Source organism: Myxocyprinus asiaticus, chromosome 25 (genome assembly GCF_019703515.2).
Source record: "Myxocyprinus asiaticus isolate MX2 ecotype Aquarium Trade chromosome 25, UBuf_Myxa_2, whole genome shotgun sequence".
NCBI classification, from domain to species: Eukaryota; Metazoa; Chordata; class Actinopteri; order Cypriniformes; family Catostomidae; genus Myxocyprinus; species Myxocyprinus asiaticus.
The window spans coordinates 36,089,458-36,114,193 of NC_059368.1; the positions used below are offsets into that span (position 1 = coordinate 36,089,458).

The 24,736-nt window shown below is 37.0% G+C and overlaps 2 protein-coding genes across 2 annotated transcripts; one reads left to right on the top strand and one right to left on the bottom strand.

Annotated features, from left to right (window-relative positions):
• Positions 1-577: 577 nt before the first annotated feature.
• On the bottom strand, positions 578-1,828 carry kcns3b (potassium voltage-gated channel, delayed-rectifier, subfamily S, member 3b). Its single transcript, XM_051655079.1, is given in 3 exon segments — positions 578-1,301; positions 1,303-1,708; positions 1,711-1,828. Coding segments are annotated over 3 exon segments (1,248 nt in total).
• Positions 1,829-7,697: 5,869 nt separating this feature from the next.
• zpax2 (zona pellucida protein AX 2) lies at positions 7,698-23,830 on the top strand. Its single transcript, XM_051655080.1, is given in 20 exon segments — positions 7,698-7,725; positions 7,809-7,901; positions 7,988-8,112; positions 8,348-8,488; positions 10,804-10,857; positions 10,946-11,113; positions 11,411-11,507; positions 12,679-12,905; positions 12,987-13,137; positions 13,421-13,641; positions 13,716-13,833; positions 14,828-15,030; positions 16,032-16,146; positions 16,233-16,402; positions 16,485-16,588; positions 17,544-17,674; positions 18,103-18,292; positions 18,366-18,528; positions 18,874-18,985; positions 23,760-23,830. Coding segments are annotated over 20 exon segments (2,682 nt in total).
• Positions 23,831-24,736: the final 906 nt, after the last annotated feature.

Here is a 24,736-nt window from a genome sequence, read left to right on the forward strand (position 1 = left end):
ATCTTGGCAAAGGGAGGTTGAACAAAGTATTGAATAAAAGGGTGCCAATAATTGTGCCACACATATATTTGACAAAAATATTAGTTCTTTTTTTATAAAACTTGTGTTGTGTTTCGAATTGTTTGATATCTATTTGAGGATAGATTTTTGTGAATATTTTGAATGAAAGATCAAAAGGATAAACAATAAGGATATATTTTTCACAGCCTTCTTTTCTCATATTTACCAAGGGAGCCAATATTTTTGGCCACCACTGTATGTTTGAGAAATACCCAATAATAAAACAATGCCAATTAATTGAATGAATGTTTATTCTATTTTAATGTAATCTATTTGTGTAGGGTTATACAGGACTTTTGGATTCTTCTGAATCATATTACTGGTAGGAACAACATTGATCCAAATTTGAGGAAACTGCAATTATCCAACCACAAGACACTTTAATAAAATGCCTTTATTTATACTGGATAATGTAAAGATTAAGAGACTTTTGAAGCATCTCATACCAGAAATTATTTTTTGAAGGTAATATCACAAAACTAAAATGTTAAACAAAGGGGGAATGGTTGCTAACTTTCTATTTCTTAGCTGCTAAAAGACACTTCTTATCATTATTTCTCTCAAAGTATTTAGAAAAGTTGTTCATGATGATGGTGATAGGTAAAGAAACCACAAGTAAACCACAGAGAATGCAAAGGGTGGCTACAATTCTCCCAGCTGTTGTCTGTGGACATACTTTCCCATAGCCTACTGTAGTCATAGAAATAATGGCCCACCACTAACAATTAGGAATGGTAGATAGTTTGGAAGAACCGTCCACCTTTTTAGTATAGTAGATCAAAGTCAAGAAGAATGATATTCCAACGGCAATAAAAAGAATGAGAAGACCCAGCTCATATTGGCAGTACTTTAGATTATCCCCAAAAGCTCTCAAACCCTTTGAGTGTCTCACAAGCTTTAGGACCATGAAGGCCCTCATTAAACGGAGAACCTGAACCACTTTTCCCATTTTGACCAGACTATGGTTTTCCTCCCTGTTCTCCTTGGCAAATCTTTCAAAGGCCAGTGTGACATAGAAAGGCAAGATAGAAGCAATATCTATCATATACAGAGGGTTTCCCAAAAACCTCCATGGGCGAGGAGTTGCTACGACCCGCAGGACAAATTCCACTGTGAAGAAAACAATTCAGATCAGCTCTAGAAAGTCCAGTGCAGAATGCTCGCTATCAGTGACATACCTAAATTCTGCCATACTGTGGATACACATAGCCACGATAGAGGTCAAAATGACCAAGACGGAGAACAGATACACCTTTGGAACATTTGGAGTGACTGGGATCTTCAAGAGTTTGCCACATTAACTTAAGCTCGTCTGAGCACCACATACCCTCAAACTTCCACCGGTCACTGCTCACAACAGAGATTTCTCCAGACGAAGCATCATTACTCGACTGCCGACATATATTCTGATCCCTCTCGTCTTTGTGCTCAAGGAACCAATCAAGACAACAGGCTTCCAGATCCAGCTCGCAAAGACCCTAGTATTCAATCTCCTGACTGAAGCAAAACACACACAGCTCCTCCAGTGCATTAAAGTGGCCAGTATGGTAGAAATTGAGGACGCAGTGAAGGATTTGTGGGCTCCTGTCAAAATAGTATTCCTGCTCGGCAGGGCTGTAGTCTTCACAGAGCTCTAGGATGGCTGACCCACGCGTGTGTTCAGAAATCGGAGCAGAGCGCAGTGCTCCACCTTGTGCTGGATGCGTCCGACATTGAGGTTGACCAGATCTTCATCCCTTTGATGGTGATGAACTTGTCCATACATCATGGTGGTACTTCAGTTACTCTGGCAGAATTGAGAATGATGTTCTTGCATTTTCCATACAAATAATAGAAATTTGGAGGTTAATAGAGTAATTGGGAGCAATTCGTTTTAAACGGCCAGATTTTTGAGATATTTGAAATTTGGTCCCACTTTATATTGTGTCATTAACTACTATTAAATAACAATAAAATACATAATACAATATATTTATTGTGTAACTACATGTTGTTATGCAAAAATATCACAGGATTCACATTTGCTGCCACTGAGGTTGAGGTACGGGTAGGATTAAATTATAAATGAGAACGCCCCGAAGTTGCTGACAGGGGGGTGCGCCTCATGTCGCCCCCCCCACAAGATGCCGCCCTGGGCAGTTGCCCATGTTGCCCATGCCTAAAACCGCCCCTGAAGATAAGTAATGCTTAACAGACAAATTGGGTGACTTCAGCATTATTTTTATTCATTAATTTATTTATTTATATTATTGGAGGACTTATGATTTTGACCTGACCAGGACTCTGAGTGCAACAGTCTCAGCTTTAATCTGACATTTTTCTCAAAGAACCGGCTGCACTTGTTATTGCTTTAGACTTGAGTAATTTATTTCTGATATTTTATGTAATCTATGTGTTATGAGTCCTGGATGGCAGGGTTTGGAGGTTCAATTCTTCTTTATTGACTGACTCAACATTTTGTTAATCAGTATGGCATTGGTACTTTTATGTTTCCTTTATGTGCTTTTTGGAGCTTCAAAGTTTTGGTCACCATTCACTCACATTTTGAGGGTCTACAGAGCTGAGTCGTTCTTCTGAAAATCTTTGTTTGTGTTCTTCTGAAGAAAGAAAGTCATACACATCTGGGATGGCATGAGGGTGAGTAAATATTAAGATAATTTTTGGGTGAACTACCCCTTTAACATCTCCCCACTAACTAATCTAAAATCTCTTTTGCCTTTTCAATTGACTGTGAATGGTTTCAAGTTCCTCTGTATTTTAGTTACACCAGTGTTTGAGAATCTTTTTAGTAAAAATTATTCCCTGCTTATTGAAATAATTAAAACTGATCTCAAAACATGGTATACACTTCCTTTTTCATTTCTGGTCAGAATAAATGTAATGATGTAAAAAGATTGAATATTCTTCCTAAAATGTCATATTTATTCCAATATCTTCCTTGTTATTTACCCAGTTCATTTTTCAAAGATCTTAATAAACATTTTTCTAAATTTATATGGAATAATAAAATACCCCGAATTTTCCAAGTTAATGAAACCAAACGATAAAGGTGGTGTTGCTCTACCAAATTTTCAACTGAATTACTGGTCAGCTCAGGTAAAATATGGTTAGCTGGTGCAATGACAGGACTGATTCTCTGTGTCTCAGCATGGAATTAACAGCTTGGCTTCACTGCCAGTAAAATTAATACCATTTGTTACAAATGTCAGGAAGCTACAATGTATTTCAGGAAATTATTTTACTTAAAACACTCTACTGGCTTTGGAGAAACGTAAAGTTGTACCTCAGAATACCAGCCTGTGTCTCCCTGTCATCTCCATTCAATCCAGTCTTTCCTTCTACCCTACAGTATATAACATTGGACTTTCAGCCTGGTTGAAGCAGTGATTTCTCAAATATCTTGTTTGTTTTCAGAAGGTACATTAAAATCTTTTCAACAGATTTCAGAATAATATGAAATACCAACGTCTCTTTTTTACAAATACCTTCAAATGCGCCATTTTGTAAAATCTTTGTCTGACAAGAGTAAAGTGAGATTTGAGATGACAGGGATTGAACAACTTTTGACAAACCAGTCCTGTAAGGGGTTGATATCACAAATATATGGTGTTTTGTCTCATGACTGTACGTCTGCTCTAGAAAGCCTAAAGAATGTGTGGAAAACAACTTGGGGCATGCCATTGGTGATGATGATTGGGTTCCTGTATGTAAAAATATATATCCCAAATGTACTTCACTTGGGGTTCATGAACTCAGCTTCAAATATATCAAAAGGATTTATTTCACACCACTTCATATATAGAAAATGTACAGAAATTGTACATCCTTGGGTTCCTTGGGTTTGTGCTTTAAGTGTAAGAAAGATATAGGGACTTTTTCATCTTTTTGGTATTGTAACAAAATATACAGTGTCATAGAAGAACTTCTTGAGTCACACTTTGACATGACCCCAGAACTGTACCTGTTGAATATTAGGTAATGTTTGATTCTAATGCAAAACAGTTATTTTTAATATTGGTATATCTGGCAAAGAAATGTATACTGTTACTTTGGTCATCTCCTCAGGTACCCTCTTTTAAAATGTGGAAATCTTTGGCAGCCACACAACTTCCACTTGAAAAACTCAAAAATCAGACAGGTTTTGGCAAATATGGTCACCTTTTTGGGATTATGTATAAGATATTCCACGAGTAATGTATTTTCAATAACGTGCATATTTTAATTTTGATATCTGTGGGACTTTTCTTCGCTCTGAAAAATAAAATAAAATAGTCTTAGTTTTGTAATCCATTTGCACAATTTAGCAAGGCTGTAATTGTATGTAAAATTTTGTAAAAACAAATCTCATTATAAAGGGCTATATATATATATATATATATATATATATATATATATATATATATATATATACATATACACTATATTGAAACAACCACACCATCTTTTTCCAGAGCAGCCTGTATTTCTCCTGAAGTTACCTGTGGGTTTTTCTTTGTATCCTGAACAATTCTTCTGGCAGTTGTGGCTGAAATCTTTCTTGGTCTACCTGACCTTGGCTTGGTATCAAGAAATCCCCGAATTTTCCACTTCTTAATAAGCGATTGAACAGTAATGACTGGCATTTTCAAGGCTTTGGAAATCTTTTTATATCCTTTTCCATCTTTATAAAGTTCCATTACCTTGTTACACAGGTCTTTTGACAGTTCTGCTCCCCATGGCTCAGTATCTAGCCTGCTCAGTGCATCTACGTGAGAACTAACAAACTCATTGACAATTTATACACAGACACTAATTGCAATTTTAAAAGCCACAGGTGTGAGAAATTAACCTTTAATTGCCATTTAAACCTGTGTGTGTCACCTTGTGTGTCTGTAACAAGGCCAAACATTCAAGGGTATGTCAACTTTTGATCAGGGCCATTTGGGTGATTTCTGTTATTATGATTTAAAAAGGAGCCAAACAATTATGTGATAATAAATGGCTTCATATGATCACTATCATTAAATAAAAAATTTTTGCATGATCAGTCAATTAATATTTTCAAAATCAATGCCAAAATTTCACAATTTCTGCCAGGGTATGCAGACTTTTGAGCACAACTGTGTATATTATATATAAAGAATATACCAATCGACACGGGTAGATTTTTTTGCCCATCACACCGATTTCACATTGCATGTAAACACCTTAACCGTGTTCTTACAGGCTTATCTAATGTGTGTATGGGTTGTGCATATGCCTCTTCACAATCTGACATCAAAAACAGAGAATAATGTGATTATTTAAAATGTAAATGCGAATTTCTTGCTTTGTCAGTTTTTTTCTTTTTTCTTTTTTTTTCTTTGTTTTTTTTTAATAAGCTGATTTTTGGGAGTTATTAGCATTTTGGTGTGCATGTAAACATGTTCACTGCAACTGTTATATCACCCACTCCTAGCACAGAGTACTGTCTTTTTAAAAATTTTATTAACTGCTGTCAGTACGAACCAAATTGAAAAATATTTGCTGAAAACACTAGATTAACTTAAGTGGTTCAATGATATATAAGTATGTCCAAGATTAAATGAAGAAATCTAGTTTAAAACACAGGTGCCAAGTTTTAAAATATATATATATATATATAATGTTCAACGTTTCTTTGTAATTCTTTGTTGGTTTTATACCTTTTTCAACAAAAGTTTTGACTCTAAAATCAGGTAAAAAGCAATTATATATTTTCCTTACAGCTTGAAAACAGTTTGGTGTACACATTCTTGTCTCATTCTTTAATTTTAAAAATGATTTACCCTGCAAAAAAAAAACAAAAAAAAATAAAGTAATAATAATAAAATACATTAAATAATTACAAAAATACCGTAAACATATATCATGAATTTTTGAATTGTGAATGTCTTTGCCTTTTTTTTTTTTTTTTTTTTTTTTGGTACAGTTTGACATTTGACAATCAGAACTAACCTTACAGTTTCATAAAAAAGGTCAAATTATCTGATATTTTTTAAGATACTTTCTGACCTTGGTACACAGCCATGAGGATCTACAGGGGTCCTCTCGGATAAAGAATTTCCTGTTTTGGGTTTCTTGTCAAATGACAACAAAATGGGCTCCAGTATAGGCCTGTTACTTACGGTATGTTTACGACTTTGACCTTAGCCTTTATAAGACATTATGAACATCACTGAATTTAGAAGAGGTCTATTCAAGTCACTGTCTGTATACATGGTATGAATGTACTGCATTTTTAAATGAATTAATAGATCCTAACACAAAAAGTGTCACATTTTTTACCCATATTTACACTAATCATCTCCTTCGACACACAGTTGTAAATGCATCCTCTCAGACAACATAAACTGAAACTCAACAACACTAGAAGCCTACATAGTCTGAGCCTACTACAATTACAGTAAACAATTAGGTGTCCTTATTTACCCTCGATGTCAACATATTACAAAGGGTGACATCTTTTAAAAAGAATAAAACACTGCATTTAACATAATGGAGCATAAACACATACTCACCAATGTAAGCATATCCTGTAGCTATATTTTTTTTTAATGATTATTCTAGATTAGGCCTGCCTTGTGGAGTACTGTATAGTCAACATACCTTTTTTACTGATTTGAGAAGAATAGATTACCTTTTAATAATAATAATAATAATAATAATAATAATAATAATAATAATTTAATCTAAATTAAAAGCAACCTTCCATAACATCTGAATTTAAAATGTATTAAAAGCTATTTAATGGCTTTTCAGCTCATTCAAAACAGTAAAACACAAAACAATTCATGCACCAAAAATGAAAAAAGGTAAGTAAAAAACAACCGTAATTAATCAATTGCAATAATAATAATAATAATAATAATAATAATACATTTTAAAACATGTGACAACATATATGCTATTTGAAAAATATTGTATATTGATATAAAATATATTATATAATAAAAATATTTATATAATAATATATAATATAAACACATTATATTAAAACAATTGTTTGCAACATATATTACAAAAATATGATGACACTGGAACTTTACTTTGGAGAATATAATTCACACAAAAAAAAAATCCTAATTGAAGTATTTTTTTAAACTAGGTGTTTGAATCTAAAATACGAAATAAAAAAAAAAAAAAAAAAAAGGTGTGCAGCATAAACTAACGATCACCTAACCATTCAAGTTTCCAAGTCATTTCCCCACTGATCCAGCAGACGCCTGGTGTGCAAATAAATATTACCAATAGACATACATGATCACAATAAGCGGAAAGATTCGCTTAACCTACAAATCCAGTTTTACACCTAGATGGGCGGAGAGTCCCAGTAAAGGCGCAGGTAAGAGAAGGTGAGCGAGGCGTTTGAATTCCTCACCTGTGCGCAATACTGTGCAATTATACAAAGCGCTCGCAGTTGATTAATGAGCTGGTGTGCGCGACGTCATTCTGCCATACTGTGTTTGTGTTGACGGTTTCTATTATACGTTATTCAAGCTTTTAAAAAAATGGGATGCTTTGAGATATACTTTGGGTATGTGTTAGGCCATGGAATTATGTGTGCTTTAATTCATCACCAGAGTTGTTGATTGAGTTTGTTTATTTCTAGTAGAGTTTTATGGTTAATGGTCGCTGTAATGAGCATTCATGCAGATACCTCTGCAGGTAAGATATGGCATGGCCATTCAAAACATTTTGTGACAAGTTATCCATGACCCACATTAATGGGCGTAATACATTGCTTGCAGATGAAATACAAGCTGAATGCCTTGGAAATAGGGTACAATTTATCCTCCCTGATTCTTTGACCATGGGATTTCCTGTAGAGGTTTATGCAGTCAGTAAGTTGATTATTCCATTTTTTTTTTGTATGCCAATGAGTTTATTAAACCTGAGAATAAATTCAAAGCTCCTCTGGGCATTTCAGATGACACGCAGAAAGTTGTTCTCACACCTTACCTTGAGGCACAGTGTGGTTTCACCCAGAAATCGGATCCTTGGGGGAATACAATAGTGTCAGCTTCCCTACAGAGTTGTTTTGCAAAAAACAAGGTACATGTCCTTCCAAATCAAACATTCATTTATCTTGCAGACAGTCATTCTGTAGCTTATTGTATACATAATGAAGTTACGTCAAGATAAAATAGATAAAAGGAAATTATTTTAATGTAAAGATTTGCATTGAGTGGGTATTTTGCTGAGCTATATATATTATGTGTATAATGTAAAATCTGAATTGGGCCTGTTTCAGATTCTGACAAACAAGATATGTTTCACTGTTTTATAGGGTGACATGGAATTTAAAGTAACTATGCAGTTTAAACTGTATGAGTTCCCTACATTAGCTGAGAAAGTCCTCGAAGTGTCCAAGACCTGCAATCACGCCATGACTTCGCGTGAGATTCTGTGTGAGACAAACTACATGGAGGCAAGTAAACGTTTATTTATTTTTGTTTTACACACAATAACTTCATGGGCTGTTTATATTGAACTTTCCCAATTCAGACAAACAAATGGCAGCTGAAATCGTTTATGGGGGTGGAGTGTAAACTGGCATGTTGGCATATCTGAATCTTAGATTAATAAAATTACTTACCGCTGCTTTGCCTGGTCCATATTTAAGACGTTTTTCAAGTTTACAAAGTGTCTATGAGAAGGTCTGAATTACGGTGGTCGTTAAGTGAACGATGCAACCAAATTAGCAAAGCAAATAAAAGCTTAAAACACAAAGAAATTAAACCCCAACACAACGAAATTAAGCCACAACACGGCAAAATTAACAGAAAATAAATGTTTTAAGTGTTTGTGGCCAACCTGGTCTCATAGAATGAACATTATATACATTTTTGCAAACTGACTTTTACATGCCACTGTCTGATTCGGTGCAGTTTTCTGGTGAAATGAACACTATAGAGGCGCTATAACAACTGTGTGGTTTAATCATCAAATTCATCAAATTTAGATTTTATAAAAACAAATTTTTCAGGGGCCTGGGTAGCTCAGTGAGTACTGACGATGACTACCACCCCTGGAGTCACGAGTTCAAATCCAGGGTGTGTTGAGTGACTCTAGCCAGGTCTCCTAAGCAACCAAATTGGCCCGGTTGCTAGGGAGGGTAGAGTCACATGGGGTAACCTCCTCGTGGTCACAATTAGTGGTTCTCGCTCTCAGTGGGGTGTGTGGTAAGTTGTGCGTGGATCGCAGAGAGTAGCATGAGTCTCCACATGCTGCGAGTCTCCGCAGTGTCCTGCACCGTGAGCCATGTGATAAGATGTGCGGATTGATGGTCTCGGAAGCAGAGGCAACTGAGTAACTGCACTACCACAAGGACCTACTAAGTAGTGGGAATTGGGCATTCCAAATTGGGAGAAAAAAAAAACTTTCACTTTCTCATCGACATTTCACTTGTAAACTGCAGCCAAACGTGTAATGAAGCACGTAATTTCAGTTTTGCAAAAACGTTGCAATGCTCATGCAAATTTCATGAGACCAGGCTGTTTGTCACAGTCTTACTCGATGCATGAGAGATAATGAGGCTGATTGAAAGATGCAGAGAACTTCTCGTCCCACTGAAAGTTACTAAATATTTCTCTATACAAGGGAACTGAGCATTTCTCCTGAATACTTTGCCATCTGATGGGGGCTACAGCCTGCATACAGCCCATTTTTGTGGGAGCGGGATACCTTAAGCTCATCATTGCCCATCACAGATTTGAGCAAATATTTAAGTAACCAAGTATTGGTCAGAACATTTAAAGGGATGGTTCACCCAAAAATGAAAGTTTTTCTTTCATTTACACACCCTAAGATTTTTTGAAGAATTTCTCAGCTCTGTAGGTCCATACAATGCAAGTGAATGGTGATCAGACCTTTTGTAGCTCCAAAAATCACAAAGTCAACATAAAAGTAATCCATATGACTCCAGTGCTTAAATTGGTGTGTGTGAGAAACAGATCAATATTTAAGTATCTTTTTACTATAAATCTCCACCTTTGATCAGCCTTGATCAGTAGGTGGCAATATGCACAAAGAATGCAAATCACCAAAAAACAGTAGAAGAATGTGAAAGTGAAAGTTGAGATTTAAAGTAAAAGAAAAATTATCTGTTTCTCACTCACACCTATCTTCTGGATTACTTTTATGCTGACTTTTGTGATTTTTTTGGAGATTTAAGTCACCATTTACTTGCATTGAATGGACCTACAGAGCTGAAATATTCTTCATTTGTTCATACACATCTGAGAGAATTTTCAGTTTTTGGGTGAACTATCCCTCTAAGGACAAATAAGTACAAGGCTTTTATAACTTTATTTTCTGATAATTTTGTAGTGTTTTGGCTTAATTTTGTTTTGGACAGATGAGTGGGACAAAAGGTGGAATGGAACTCTGGTCTTTAGCACACAAAATATACAGTATCCACATCATCTTTACACCCCACACAACTGCAGCGTTACTGTTGTGGCATTTTTTGTAAACATCTGTTTTTCCACTAGAGTACTGGGGTGCAAATAGCCACACTGCAAATAGTTTAATTCATCAGGTCAATATGTATATTTTAGTACAAAAGGATTTGACCCATTTCACATAATTTAGGTTTAGGTCCTGCTTAGATTCGTACTTAAACACACATTAAACTGGTCTTTTTGATGTGCTTCTGTCTTGCTCGCCCGTGTCATTCATATATACATTTATATATAAAATTCCCCCTGGTCTCCCCTTCCCGTGTGTTTCATGTTTTATCAGGTATCTGTGAGGAATGCGATACCAGACATCAAGACTGCTGCAGTTAAACAGTGGGTATGTATTAAAAGCAACCCCCCCCCCCTTCCCCCAACCCAGATGATCTTCATGATGCAGAAAATCTTAAATTGTCTGTTTTCAACAGCCCACAGTTATGCCCAACTTAAAAATGTGGAAGATCCTACTGTACACTCCTGAAGAGAAGGCTTTTCATAAAGAGGACCTCCAAAGCATGGGTTATAACGTTAACAGTTCTACAACGCGACTGGTGATGCGAAGCCCATACAGCATGGCCGAAACCTTTATACAACATGTATGAATTAATTTGTGCCAGTAGATATGATTCATTCATCACTTCCTCCATAGTGTCTAAAGCAGTGTTTCTCAATCCTGGTCTTGGAGTACTTTAATTCAACTGATGGGCTCATAACTAGATGTTCCAAGACCTGATTTGTGTGATAAGGTTGACATACGATGTCCAGAACCAGAATTGAAAACAACTGGTCTAAAGCATGCATGGGTTCTCAACCCTGCTCCTGGAGGGTCACTTTTCTGAGTTTAGTTCCAAAGGGGTTGAGAACCTCTCTTCTGAGCTGTCCTTCCATTTCAGGTTGCAGATGTTGATATGATGGTGTTCAAATCGGTGGTGTTGTTCCGAGACCGCTGGATGATGACTATAGTGGAGTCCGCAACTGCCTGTCCAACCAGTGAGACTTCTTTCACTCCTCTTTCTTCTCATTGGTCATCAAACATTTATATTCCAACAAAAATGTTATGGTTACAACACATGTAAACTCGAACAAAAAAATAAAACAATTATTGGCAGATTTAATGAATTTATTCATGAGATTGAGTGGCAATATGCCCAAGTAAATGACGACCTGATGAGGTATTATCTATAGAGTGTATAAGAGAAAATTGATCTATTGCTGCGTTCCATTCAACTGCATGTCAGAATTTCATGTAATTCGTTCAGTCAGACTACACTGGATGTACTTTTGTTTTTTTTTTTTTTTTGTTTTTTTTTTGTTCTGTAGATTTCAAAGAACAGGTAAATTGATGTCGTATTTGTTTAGAAATTGAACCACACTGGATGTGCTTTATGTTTCACACTAGATTCAAAAGGACAGGCACAGAGTAATTCGTTTGGGAATCCGACTACACTGGTTGTGCTGCGTTTCGCATAATAGATTCAGAAGAACCAGCACATTAAAGTCATTCATTCGAGCATTGGACTACACTGGTCGTGCTGTGTGTTGTAGATTCTTTAGGGGACAGCACTGCTGCTGAACTGCACTGCAGGAAATGCTGTCAGAGAATTGCAGTACAGTGTTCCATCTGCATCGGTGGAAAATTCATGGAACTGAAAGCCATAAATCATTCAGTTGTGGTATTTAAAAAATACAATAAAAAAATTTAACCAGATCTGACCAAGAACCGGTTCTCTGTTCCCAACCCTATTAATGAGAAGCATTCACCTTTTTAAACAAATAAAAGTTGACTTCGAAGTACCTATGTTTCATGCTGTTAAAACCTGTTTGCAGAAACAAAATTTCTGTTGATATTTGTACACCTGCTAAACAAATGCTAGCAATGTACAGCAATGTTTATCCTACTCAATTTATTTGCTTATTTTATTACATATTTTTGATGAATAAAAACACATACAAAGCAAATGCAAGCATTGAAATTAGTTCATTATGCATCATTTTCTGAGCATTGGGTAATGGAATGCTTTAATGGTCAGAAGTCTGAGATGTAAAGTCAGATGAGGGATATTTCTACTTGATATGGAATGCAGCATCAGTCTTTGAGAACCATGGGGAAAAAAATACTTTTTGTTGTTCTGAAGCATGTTGCAATCTGATTTTACCTCAGATGGAGCTACTGTTGTGGATCAAATGATTTATTGGCGCGTTCCTCGACACATAACCCCTTTGGTGTCCTCGAAAGTTACACCTCCAGAAATACTTGAGGCCCACGTAGGCGTTAATGGCAGACTTCTCACACCTGCTGAGATGGCCAGCCTTAACTACACCATGACCTTCACCGAATCCCATATAGTTGTTGAGATTCCTGTTGGGTCTCCTAATGGATACTACAAGGTTGGGTTTGTAGCTTGCATTGCATTAACATTTCTTTTGCTGCTTAACTTCAATATAATGACCAGTACCCTTGTGTTACAGAGTCATGCTCATAAGGACCAGTATCATATAAGTTACACCATAGAGCCCATGCTTGAGCTGCTGTGGAAGGAAGGGTTGGATAAGACCAGATATAAGGTCTTGTTTCCGATCACAACCCCTTTGACACCATGGCCTCCCCAACTAATTGACAGTGAGTGTTGAATATTGCCCAAAAAAAACTTCCCTGATGGGGGGGGGGACTTTAACCAGCCTAAGCAGGTTTGCTGGTCTCCAAGGCTGATCTGCTTGGGTTGCTTCAAAGGGGTTTGGGAAACTTGTCAGCTGGTTAGACAGGGAAACCAGCTTGGTCATTGAATTGACCAGATAGATCATCCGAGACCATCAAACCCAATTATGCTGGTTTCAGCTGTTTTTCATAAGTTATTTTAGTTGCTGATTTTTCCCCAGATAATTGTTTTTGTGTATGTGATCAGACACTCAGCCTAAGCAGAAGGTGTTTGATGTTGTGCTGGGTTACTTCCTACTTGATGTGGAGCTGCTAAATATCACTTTTGGGATAGAAGTGCTGACTGTCCCTGACATCATTTTTAAAGGCCTTGGCCTGTTGGAGCACAGCTTACCTAATGGCACCAAAGCCTTTGCTCTCCAGGTTCCCTACTCTGATCCCAATGTCCAAAAACTGGTACACATTTAAGTTCTGGTTTATGATCTTTCTTTCCCAGCTCATTTATTTTTTTCTGTTTTAACATTGTTGCATTTGTGATGCAGATTCTTCGGCCTGGCATCAGAGGCTACACACTTCCCCTTGTCTTTGGCTTTGTCATCTTGCCTAAACATGATACTTTCACATACTCTACTGTACTCGAAACTTCTTTAAGTGAAATTGGTAAGACTGGTTGCTGTTGTAAAGGCATGGTTAAATTTACATTTGCACAATGAAATTCCAAGAAGCCTCCTTTTTTTTTATGCTGCACTTTATACTCTGGGTGAGTGAAGATACAAATAACATCAACCCTAAAATTATTTGCTCCTCCATTGTGAATATTTATTGTAACAATGTACAAAGCACTGCCCACAAAGTGGTCACCGCCAGACCAAGTGATCTCCCTTTGGTGAATGCTGTAATTTCGTCATTCTAAGTTTACCAAAATTGAACCCCATGTGAAATTAATGTATAGAAATGTTTTGGCCACCAGAAGTCCATCAGGAAAAATTCCTGATGGTGCAGTTTCCCACTGAGATTACTATAGTTCGGTTAATCAAGTATTTGGGTGCGCTTGGGTGTCCAGTTAGCCCTTGCTGGTAGATGTCGTACCCACATTTTGCGGGCTAATGACATCTTGCTCCGTTGATAGACATTTAAAAGTAGTTGTGTATTGACAATTTTTTGCAAGCAACATATGAATCACAAATATTTAATTATATTATAACAGTTGTTCATTAGGCAACAGATTTTATGGAGTGCTCTTAAAAGTGTTGCTAGCTTGTGACTGTGTGGTGGTGTCAAGCTAATTAGCGTCTGCCAGCTGAGCGACTGCCTTGAAATTAATTTAGAATAGTAATGGAGTGCCCTTTCCAGGTATTTTAGACCAGCACTGCATATTTTGGATATTTTCCTTATATGACACCCCCAATACTCATCTTGGAGTCTTTAGTAATGAGCTAATCAGTAGAACCAGGTGTCTTCGATAAGGGGGATATCCAAAATGTGCAGTGCTGGGGTCCTCCAGGACCAGGTTTTGAAACACTGTATTGGGGCTACACACTTGGGTTAGAGCTAAACTCTGCAGGAGGGCAGAACTCCAACAGCAGAATTAAGCATGCTTGGGTTACGCTTACATTTAAGTTGTATTTTTATTTGTCTGTTGTTCCTTTTTCAGTCCTTCCTTATGCAGGGGGAGAGTGTGACGATGAGAATTTCTACATTTATGTCAAATATGGCAGCACCCCAAGATCCCAGCTGAAGATCGTAATGGGGCAAAGAGAGCTGGATGATGAGATTTTACAGCAGTATAATCGCCTTTCAAATGAAACTCATCTGAACATTGCTGTGCCATTCATGGACCCAACTGTGGTATTTGAGGTACTCTTCAGATTTCCACCAGTTGCAATGGAGATTAGTGACTATTACCATAGCACAGTCAAAGAAATAGTTCACCCAAAAACGAAAATTCTCTCATTTACTTACCCTTATGCCATCCCAGATGTGTATGACTTTGTACAGCAGAACACAAATGAAGATTTTAAGAAGAATATCTCGGCTCTTTTTGCTCAATGGGTGCAAACATTTTGAAGCTCCAAAAATTACCAAGTCAGCATAAAAGTAATCCGTATGATGCCAGTGGTTAAATCAATGTCTTCACAAGTGATTTGATAGGTGTGGGTGAGAAACGGGTCAATATTTAAGTCCGTACTTACTATAAATTCTCCCTGCTCAGTCAGCCTCCACTTTAACTTTCACATTCTTGTGTTTTTGGTAATTTACATTCTTCATTCATATGCCCTGTACTGGGCAGGGAGAAGAATTTCTATCAAAAATTAAATGGGTTCTCACCCACATCTTTCATATTGCTTCAGAAAATATGAATTTAACCACTGGAGTTGTATGGATAAATTTTTATACTGCCTTTGTGTTTTTTTGGAGCGTCACAATTTTGGCACCCATTCACTTGCGTTGTAAGGACCTACAGAGCTGAAATATTCATCTTTCAAAATCTTAATTTGTGTTCTGCAGAAGAAATTCATACACATCTGGGATGGCATGAGGGTGAGTAAATGAGAGAATTTTTATTTTTGGGTGAACTGTTCCTCTAAGCAGTCAAAAATGGTGTATTATTTACTAATCCTCATTCCTCAATCTTTGCCAACTATCCCCTTAATACAAACCAGACACTCATAGTAGATATATTGTCATTATGAGTTAGTATTAATAGTGCTTACTGAACTAAATTGAGTTTAAATAAGGGAGACATCCAAAATGTGCGTAGTTGGAGGTGGAATCTGCGGCCAGGTTTAAACTTAATGGAAGTTATTACTGTTTGGTTTTTAACTCCTCTAACTGATTTAATGTCATCCATTTTCAAGTCTGTTCAGTCATCAGGAGTCATGGGAAGAATTGATGTGGAAATACACGATTCTGTGAATGACTGGCATTTCAAAGATTTCTCCCTTGCCTGCCCTTTTTTTGTGAAAGTGTCAGGTCTGTTCATGATTTTAATCACCTCCTTGACAGTTCACCTTGTCGCTCTCTTTGAACACTGAGAGTTACTTTTTGTTTTGTGTCAGAGTGTTTTTCCAATGGAACGATGACTGTGGTGCTTCCCAAACTGGAATCTCTGCCACATCTGAATCCCAGGGAACTCTCTCTTAGAGACCCGGCCTGCAAACCCTTCTACAGTGAAGATCACTTTGCTTATTTTCGCTTTAATGTAAACACTTGTGGAACTTCACGAACGGTACAGTAAGGACACTCGCACCAAGTATTTGCACGACTGCAGTTATATATACTGAGAATCTTCTAACTTTTTGCTTGTCCAGTTTGTTGGGGACACCATGAAATATGAGAATGAAGTGTCCTGGAAGAGAGGAGATTCTTTGCATCTGACCTCCAATTCACAAACTGAACACGAGACACGACACTGGTTAGGAATTTTCATAATTTAAGTGGGGTTTATTGGCACAAGTGTATGAATAGCACCAGTTGGGGAATCCAATTAGTAAGTTCATGTGATTTTAATTACTTTTTTTTTTTTTTTTTGGCAAAATTAGTGTAACCACATTTTAAATTCTTGGAATTAAATTACAGTTACTGACTTTCAATTAAGTTAAAGATATTTTCCGGGTTCAATTCAAGTTGAGCTCAATCGACAGCATTTGAGGAATGTTGATTACCACAAAAAATATTTTCTACTCGTCCCTCCTTTAAAAAAGCTAAATTTATTTTTGAAAAATATGAGCTGTAAAGTTGTTTAAATTGTAATTTTAGGGTTTAGTGTTAAGTCTTCATGGCTACCAAAGTGGAGACGTTCAGTACTTCCGTGTGCGCAATATCAAAACAAGATGCAGAGTGGTACATAACGACTAAATATCAATTTCAAATTCAAAATAAGTTTAGATCTTTTAGAACTGTTAACAACCTAAGGAAAATTCGAGCATTTTCAAGGAACATATTCAAAATTCAAGCATATTTCATACCTTGAAAACCTAACAGTAAAAATGTCAAGACTCTGTACAAACCTGTTGTAGTCAGAACTTATCAAATGTCTTCAGAAGACTTGGAATATGATGCAAGAGCCGCATGGGCTATTTTTATACTCTAAATTTAGGCTTTATCTACTGCCATTTATATTGAAAAGATGGGCTTTTATATACATGTAAAAAATAATAATAATAATAATTGTGTCCCCTAAAAAAGTCATATGGGTTTGGAACAACATGAGGGTGAGTAAATGATGATTTGTGTTTTTGGGGAAACTATTCCTTAAGTCAACAAATTTTCAAAGCTACTTCCATGATTTTAGGTGTGTTCTTTTAACACTTAATAGTGACTGAATTGTGGCCTTGTTTGAAGTTGTTTTTAATCACTCCTCATATCAGGTTCACAGTCTCCTGCATTTATATGGCAAATACTACCCAAAGTGTGGTCATCAATGTAGTTTCACCCATTAAAGAGCCTCATGCAGATGTTGGAAAGGGTGAACTCACTGTTTCGCTGCGGCTCTCTCATGGTATGTAAAACATGCGATTTATGTCATCTTATTTGTGTTAAAGCTGCTGAGTCACTGCAGTTAAGTTCTGGGGGGGACACTCCTGGGCACAACACTACTTGCAAAACTGATGAATAAAGGACTTGGGCCATTTTAAAGCAGTATTTTGTGGGAAAAATTTTAGCATAATGCCTTCTGTGTAGTCAACTTTCAGGTCATTCAGTTGCTGTAAAACCATTCATAGGTGCATTATTTACTAGTTTGGAAGAAGTTGTGAATTAGTTTAGCATGGAAGTAAAGCTACCTAAATGATAACTGTCCATTGCATGTGCAGCAAATAGACATGACTAGATGCTAAATACTAGAAATGTTATTTTAGGCAAAGCCAAGTGCTGTTTTCTGTGAGATCAGAGTTCATAAACTGATTATCTTGTATTTTTTGTCCCAAGATATGGTCTATAGACTCTTCTATCATGATGATGACTACCCAGTTTTAAAGTTTCTGAAACAGCCTCTTTATTTTGAGGTGGGTATGAATCACTCCAGGGACTCTAGGGTAGCAGTAGTCCTGGAAAACTGTTGGGCAACACTCACCAAGGAGAGAAACTCCAAACCTAAATGGGATTTAATAGTTGATGGGTAAGTTTAAATCATCATGCAAGTGTTTGTGTGAACAGTTATAGTGAGTTCTAATTCTTCTGTCTCTAACCAGCTGTGCAAATCCTAAAGATCCTGAACAAACCATCTTGCATCCTGTATTCGCGGATGATAGAGTACAAATACCAGATCACTTCAAGAGATTTGAGGTTAAAACATTTGCTTTCACAGAGAAGGATGGGAGTTCAGAAAGTGATGTTGTCACCATGGCCAGACGGGTAAACTTAACAACTTTTGGTTGTCAGATGATGTTAGAGTTCATTAAAAGTGAAGGGTTGGTTGAATGGCCCAAGTATAAACCATTTTAAAAGAAATTTAAAAGTAGAAAGGAAGTCTAAATATTAATAACTGAACTATTTAGCTAGTTTCATGAGTTTCAAAAACAAATATTTGCAACCATGCAGTAGTTGCTTTTAAACAAGTCGAGAATGTATTGAATACATTCTCGACTTGATACTTGCTGATGAAAGAAATTTATAAGAACTGGTAAATTTATGGCTTATAATCTATTTAGTCATTGATATTGTCACTGACTATTTAACCTGTAGCTTATTTACATGTAGGTATTTGTCCATTGTGACGTTGTCATTTGTCATGTTGAGAATGCTGCCGATGGACATTGTTATAAGCAGTGTGCAAATCCTCAGAATCCAAGCATGAGCAGCTTAAATCGAGGTAACAAATCTAAAGGCTTATTCACATCATGCTTAAATTTGTGCGAATGTTCGTTGGGAACAAGCTTTTGAACAGGAACGATGCACCCCTATGGGGCTATTCACACCAGGTCTGACAAAACGTCCACAGAGAATGTGGTTTTTTTTTTTTTGTGTGTTTTTTTTTTTTGTGTTTTTTTTTTCTCCTCCGTACTGCGAAGAAAACTGACCGACTAATGAGGTGTGCTTTTAGTCACGTGTCCACAAACCGCTGCAGCTACAAAATCCAACAAGTTGGTGGCGCCAACACTAAGTTACTTAGCAAAGCGACATTAAAGGGTTCACGCAAAAATGAAAATTCTCATCATTTACTCACCCTCATGCCATCCCAGATGTGTATGATTTTCTTTTATCTGCTGACACAAACCAAGAGTTTCTCATCTCTGTTGGTCCATACAATGCAGGCACGTGGCATGGACTTTGAGACTGTGCAAGCATCAGAGATTTTTAGTACACATTATTAAACGCTGTGCCCAAAACACATTATACGAGTGAATGTGAAGTTGTGGCAATGTTATTGACTTAAATTGTTGCCCTATAACCCACCAGTCAACGGAAACTATAGTGGCGAACTTCCCGAGCAAATTGTTTTAAATTCAGGACAGTCTTCTAACACAAATTAAAGATTGCCAAATATTCAGCCGAGTATGTTTATGTCCATTAAATCATACAAAGAACCATGGTTCCAGAAGAGCTTTTTTTTAAATACAGCAAAAAGAAAAGACTGACAGTTTCTAGATAGATGTTTCAACATCATAGACCTCACACGTCACTCTTCCCACATTTCTGAACCACTGGAATGGACAGCGGCAATTAACTGATCTGACCACAAAAGACAATCGTAACCTGAATGAAATGACTGCCGTGTCTACATTACTAGTTTCCCTAATCTTAAACTGACACTGCACCCTTAAGTTACAACTATAAAACTGAGCATAACACAAGGACATGTTTGCCAGATCACCAATTCATAGCTTTAGTTTAACCAAAAACAAAGACCTAATATCTACGACCTACAATCAATAACACCGATTTTTAATAAATATATTAACTTGCCTTTACTTGAACACCAAATCCATGCGTCTCCCTTTTCAATGAACATCTGTCATCTGTCAGCCCACTTGCTTAAGCTTCTATAGCCTCACTTTCTAAATTGAAATTAGGGCCAACAATGTCAGCCGTCCTTGACCAATGTGATTTTGACTGAGGGTCTTCAATCTCTTCATCGTAGAAAAAGACCTCTCAACAGATGCTGTTGTTGCTGGTATTGTCAAGACTAACTTAAGCAACTTTGTTGCCTGAGGAACTGTTTCTACCAAATCATGCTGGACTAGAAATACTGCCAGGCTCTCAAACGTTTTTGTTGCCAAACTGTTTTGACATTTGGATAAATTGATTGCAGTCAACAAGGCCAACAGCACTCAAACCATTGAAATTGTGGAATTGCGCTTGCATTTGTGTGGTGATATCTTTATAAATCCTGTCAAAGTTTCCTCATTTCCTTGCCTTTCCTTGCAGTTGAGCTGGATGCATTTCTGAAGAAATTGCGCATCGTAAACAGTCCTTCCATTTGTTATCCAAAGCAGCCATCGTTTTCTTTATTCAGGCACAACAATAGCCAATGTCCATGCCCTTTTTCTGAAGCGCATTGAAAAGTGAATCTGTCAAATTGAAAATATACTCATAGATGCCAAGGAGAAAGCACATTGAGGCTTTTGCCAGCCAGGCATCATATCCCGCAGCCATAAGCGTGTCATTATCCCAGGCCACTGGATTATCGATCATATACTGAAACATAGTCTTAAATCAGAGTAGTGGTGACAAATTTTCTGAACAAGGCATGAGTGTGAAGACCATCTTGTCGGCGCAGCTCTCTGTATTCGTCGCTTGACTACCTCAAGAAGTTTTGTGAGCTTTGTTGATTTGTTGAAGAATGAAGAAATCCGTTCCAATGTTTTGAAAGATGTGGCATTCTGAAATGGATCTCACTGACTGTGACAGTATGAGGTTTAGTTTGTGGGCATAATGCATGAAAATAGCCTTATAGGATTTTTTTTCTCTGATCTTAGCCTGCACACCATTTAAATGTGATGCCATAACTGCAGCTCTGTCATATGTCTGTGCAATACATTTTTCAGTGCAGTTAAATTTGTCAAGTTCCCAAAACATATGCAGTGAGAGTGTCCGCATTCGTCACTCACATCATCAAAACCTAAAAACACTACTTTCACCTTTTGATTCAGTACATAGCGCAGTATGACTGATACCTGGGCTTTATTTGTGAAGTCCGTTGATTTATCAACTACTACAGAAACAAAGGGCACTTCAGAAATTTCATTTTTAATGTTATTGATAATGTATCCGATAGCCTCAATCAGATCATTTTGGATCTTGTTAGACAAGCCAGAGAAAACAGTGGATGACCTTAAATGCATGGCTAAATTCACATCATACTTTGCAATGAGATGAACCAGTTCTACGTAGTTCCCGTGGTTCAAAGAGCCATTGCCTGCCTTCGTCACTCTGAAATGCTAATTCTTGCTTGGCCAGATAGCAGGTAGCATCAATCAGTTTTAGTGTTTTGCTATTTTCTTTAACAACTTCACAATATTAAAAAGTGAATCTCATTTGTTAATTGAGAGCTAAGTCTATATGACTAGAGCCAAATGTTTTTAATGCTACCTTGTTTCTTATGTGGACTGTGGTCTTTTCATGTTTAATGAGTGCATTTGTCAGATTGTTAAGGTCCCCATAGCCTTTCTGAGTCCACACTATAATCAGCCGTATAAAATAATTTACAGGAGTAGCAAAAGAGGCAGTTAGTTGCTGCACAGCCATTCCTTCCTCTCGTACCATGCTTTTTGGAATCGCCTCACGATTTTTCCTTTGAGTGTGAAGATCTAATAAACAGGTTTTGGGTGACCTTCAGAAAGTTATTCCCTTTTTCCAAGTTTGCAAAATCCGTGTAGGTTGTTGACGCTAACACTGCAAATATCCATTTTAGCGATTAATAAGGCATTAGTTACGGGAACTTGACCGTGTTGACGCTAAACAAAAATCAGGTAGCCTATCAAATAGCATGACCGAAGGAAGGAGCTTATGATTGGCTTACTTGTTATGGTAAGCATGCTTACGGTAAGCAATTTGTTATAGCGGGTTTAAGTCATTCTATTTGAATGAATGTACTGAGTTCAGTGAAAGGGTGATAAAATGCTTTGAATCAGGGTCAGAGAAAGCATTACAAAGTGCTTATACCTGAGGGTGGCGCCAAAGCGAATAAATGAATAACTGCCTGAGCTGCTCAACTGAGAAGAAAAATGACGAATGTGAACAAAGTTTATATTAACAATTAAATTACACTATGAATTTTTAAAATATTTATTTTCACACTTCTGTTAGGTAAGCACTTGTTTACCCTGCTTATACAGACAAAATGTTAAGCTCCAATCCACATAAGGGCAACATAAAAGTACTCTGTTGACTGGTGGTTAAATTAATATCTTCAGAAGTGATATGATGGATGAGGTTGAGAACAGATCAATATTTAAGTCTTTTTTTTTTTTTTTTTTTTTTTCACTATAAATTCTCATCCCTGCTCTGTCAGGCTGCACTTTACTTTCACTTTCCCATTCTTCTGTTTTTGGTGATTCACAATTAGTCTTAATGCATATTGCCACCTACTGGGCAGGGAGGAGTATTTATGATAAATGACTTAAATATTGGTCTGTTTCTCACTCGCACATCATAGAGTGTCTGAAAATATGGATTTAAGCACTGGAGTCAAATGGATTACTTTTATAGTCCCTTTATGTGGATTTAGGAGCTTCAAAATGTTGGCACCCATTCACATGCATTGTGAAGACATACAGAGCAGAAATAGTGTTCCATACAGTCTTGGTTTCTGTTCTGCAGAAGAAAGTCATACACATCTGGGATGCCAGGAAGGTGAGTAAATCATGAGAGAAATTTCAGTTTTGGGTGAACCCTTTAAACACCTATAGGAGAACAACCAGACACTACCTTAGATGGACCTTTTGGAGTTGCCCTTGTCTATGGTATTATTTGATAATCGCCACAGCTGCTTAAATGCAAATAAAGAGCTATGGTATAGGATTGCAGAAAAAATCACAAAGTGAGTTCATGTGTTTATAAGTAGTCTTGCGTTTTACGAAATTGCTTGCAGGCTTTTTACTAACATTTTCATTAACGTGTTGTGCAGTTGAGGGCATGAAATTAAAATGGAGACACTTGCACTGTTCTGGAATAAAATTGCTTTTCGTTAAGTGCCACCTCCCAGATAGTACACGTACATCTCTGATGTCTGTTTTAGATCTTTTCATCTGGAAAGCATCACAATCTAATAAACATCTGCTAAACTCTTAAAAAGATCAGCTATACAAACATTTTAAATCATAAACATCTCGAAGACATCTGCTGAATGTCTTATTGACATCCGAGAAGAAACGTCTTATAGACGTATTGCAGATGAGCAAACAACCTAAAAGTTTTTTGGCTGTAAACACACATCAAATAGATGTCTGGGTGGTGTATGTGAGCTATCAGGGCTATTATTCAGGAGTGAATTTGCTTTTCTTATAGCACAAAAAAAAATTGTCTTGGTGTGAATAGACTTCATCGGCAATTTGTCTTGGATTTGGTGCAAACAGGCCTTTTTAAATCTTAAATATTTTAAAGCGCTGAATTTCTCATCTCTGACTGAGCACACTCCTCTACAGTTCGCAGAAGTTCAGGCTTTGCAGTGGAAGTACTGGAGCATGTGTCTACAGGCCCCATTCTTTTGATATAAACATGAAAATCCAGTTAGGTGCCTGTGTTGAGGATAAAGAACATCACTTCTGAAGGCGACACATCAGGACTTCTAGTTTTGTACCCCACTTGGTGCAATGTAGAACTCCAGTTATATTGTGTAGCTGATGCTGAATATCTTGTGAACCTGTGACACTCTGCTACTGGAGAAAGTGCGTCTTCTGCTTCGAGTTGGTCATGTGATTCTGTTCATGTGATTCTGTTCAGTAAGTCAAACTTTCAAGATCATTACACATAAATAAATGTCCTCTGTAACAGTCACAGAATTGTAATAACTCCATGTAGATATAAGATGGTATCAAATTTAATAAAGTTTTAACTAACCCTGTGAACCCAGTAGGACTTTATCCTCAAGCTGGGTGAGACTTGGTTGATCCCATGTCAAGTGTAGCAAAATCAATGCATTTTCAACCGAAAACATGTTACTGTGAACGCGTTCTTGGATGTAGTGGTCGATCGATATATCGGCGACGATAAATTTCCCCATTTGGCTGAATTGTTTAAGGCTGTGAGGCTCCGAGAATTGCCAGCTTCCATGTAGAGGAGCTGTCTGAGACATAAGTGACCAATAACAATTATTTTTATTATGTGACGTCGTGTTACTACAATAATACACCAGTGTGTAACTGTCTTATTTAAATGGTCCCGCATAGAGGTGCAACAGACGCGTATAAGCTTCTAATGTTAAAGTGCTCACGTGTTTCACTCTCCCTCTCTTTCCTCGAGTTCCCTATAACTTTTAACTGTCTTGTCTAATGATATAAAGGCAAATATCAATAAAACTACTAGTAAATCCAGCAAACTGTGTAGCACTCATACACTCACTGAGTACTTTATTAGTAAAACTATGGTCCTAATAAAGTGCCTAACGTGGTTTTCTGCTGTT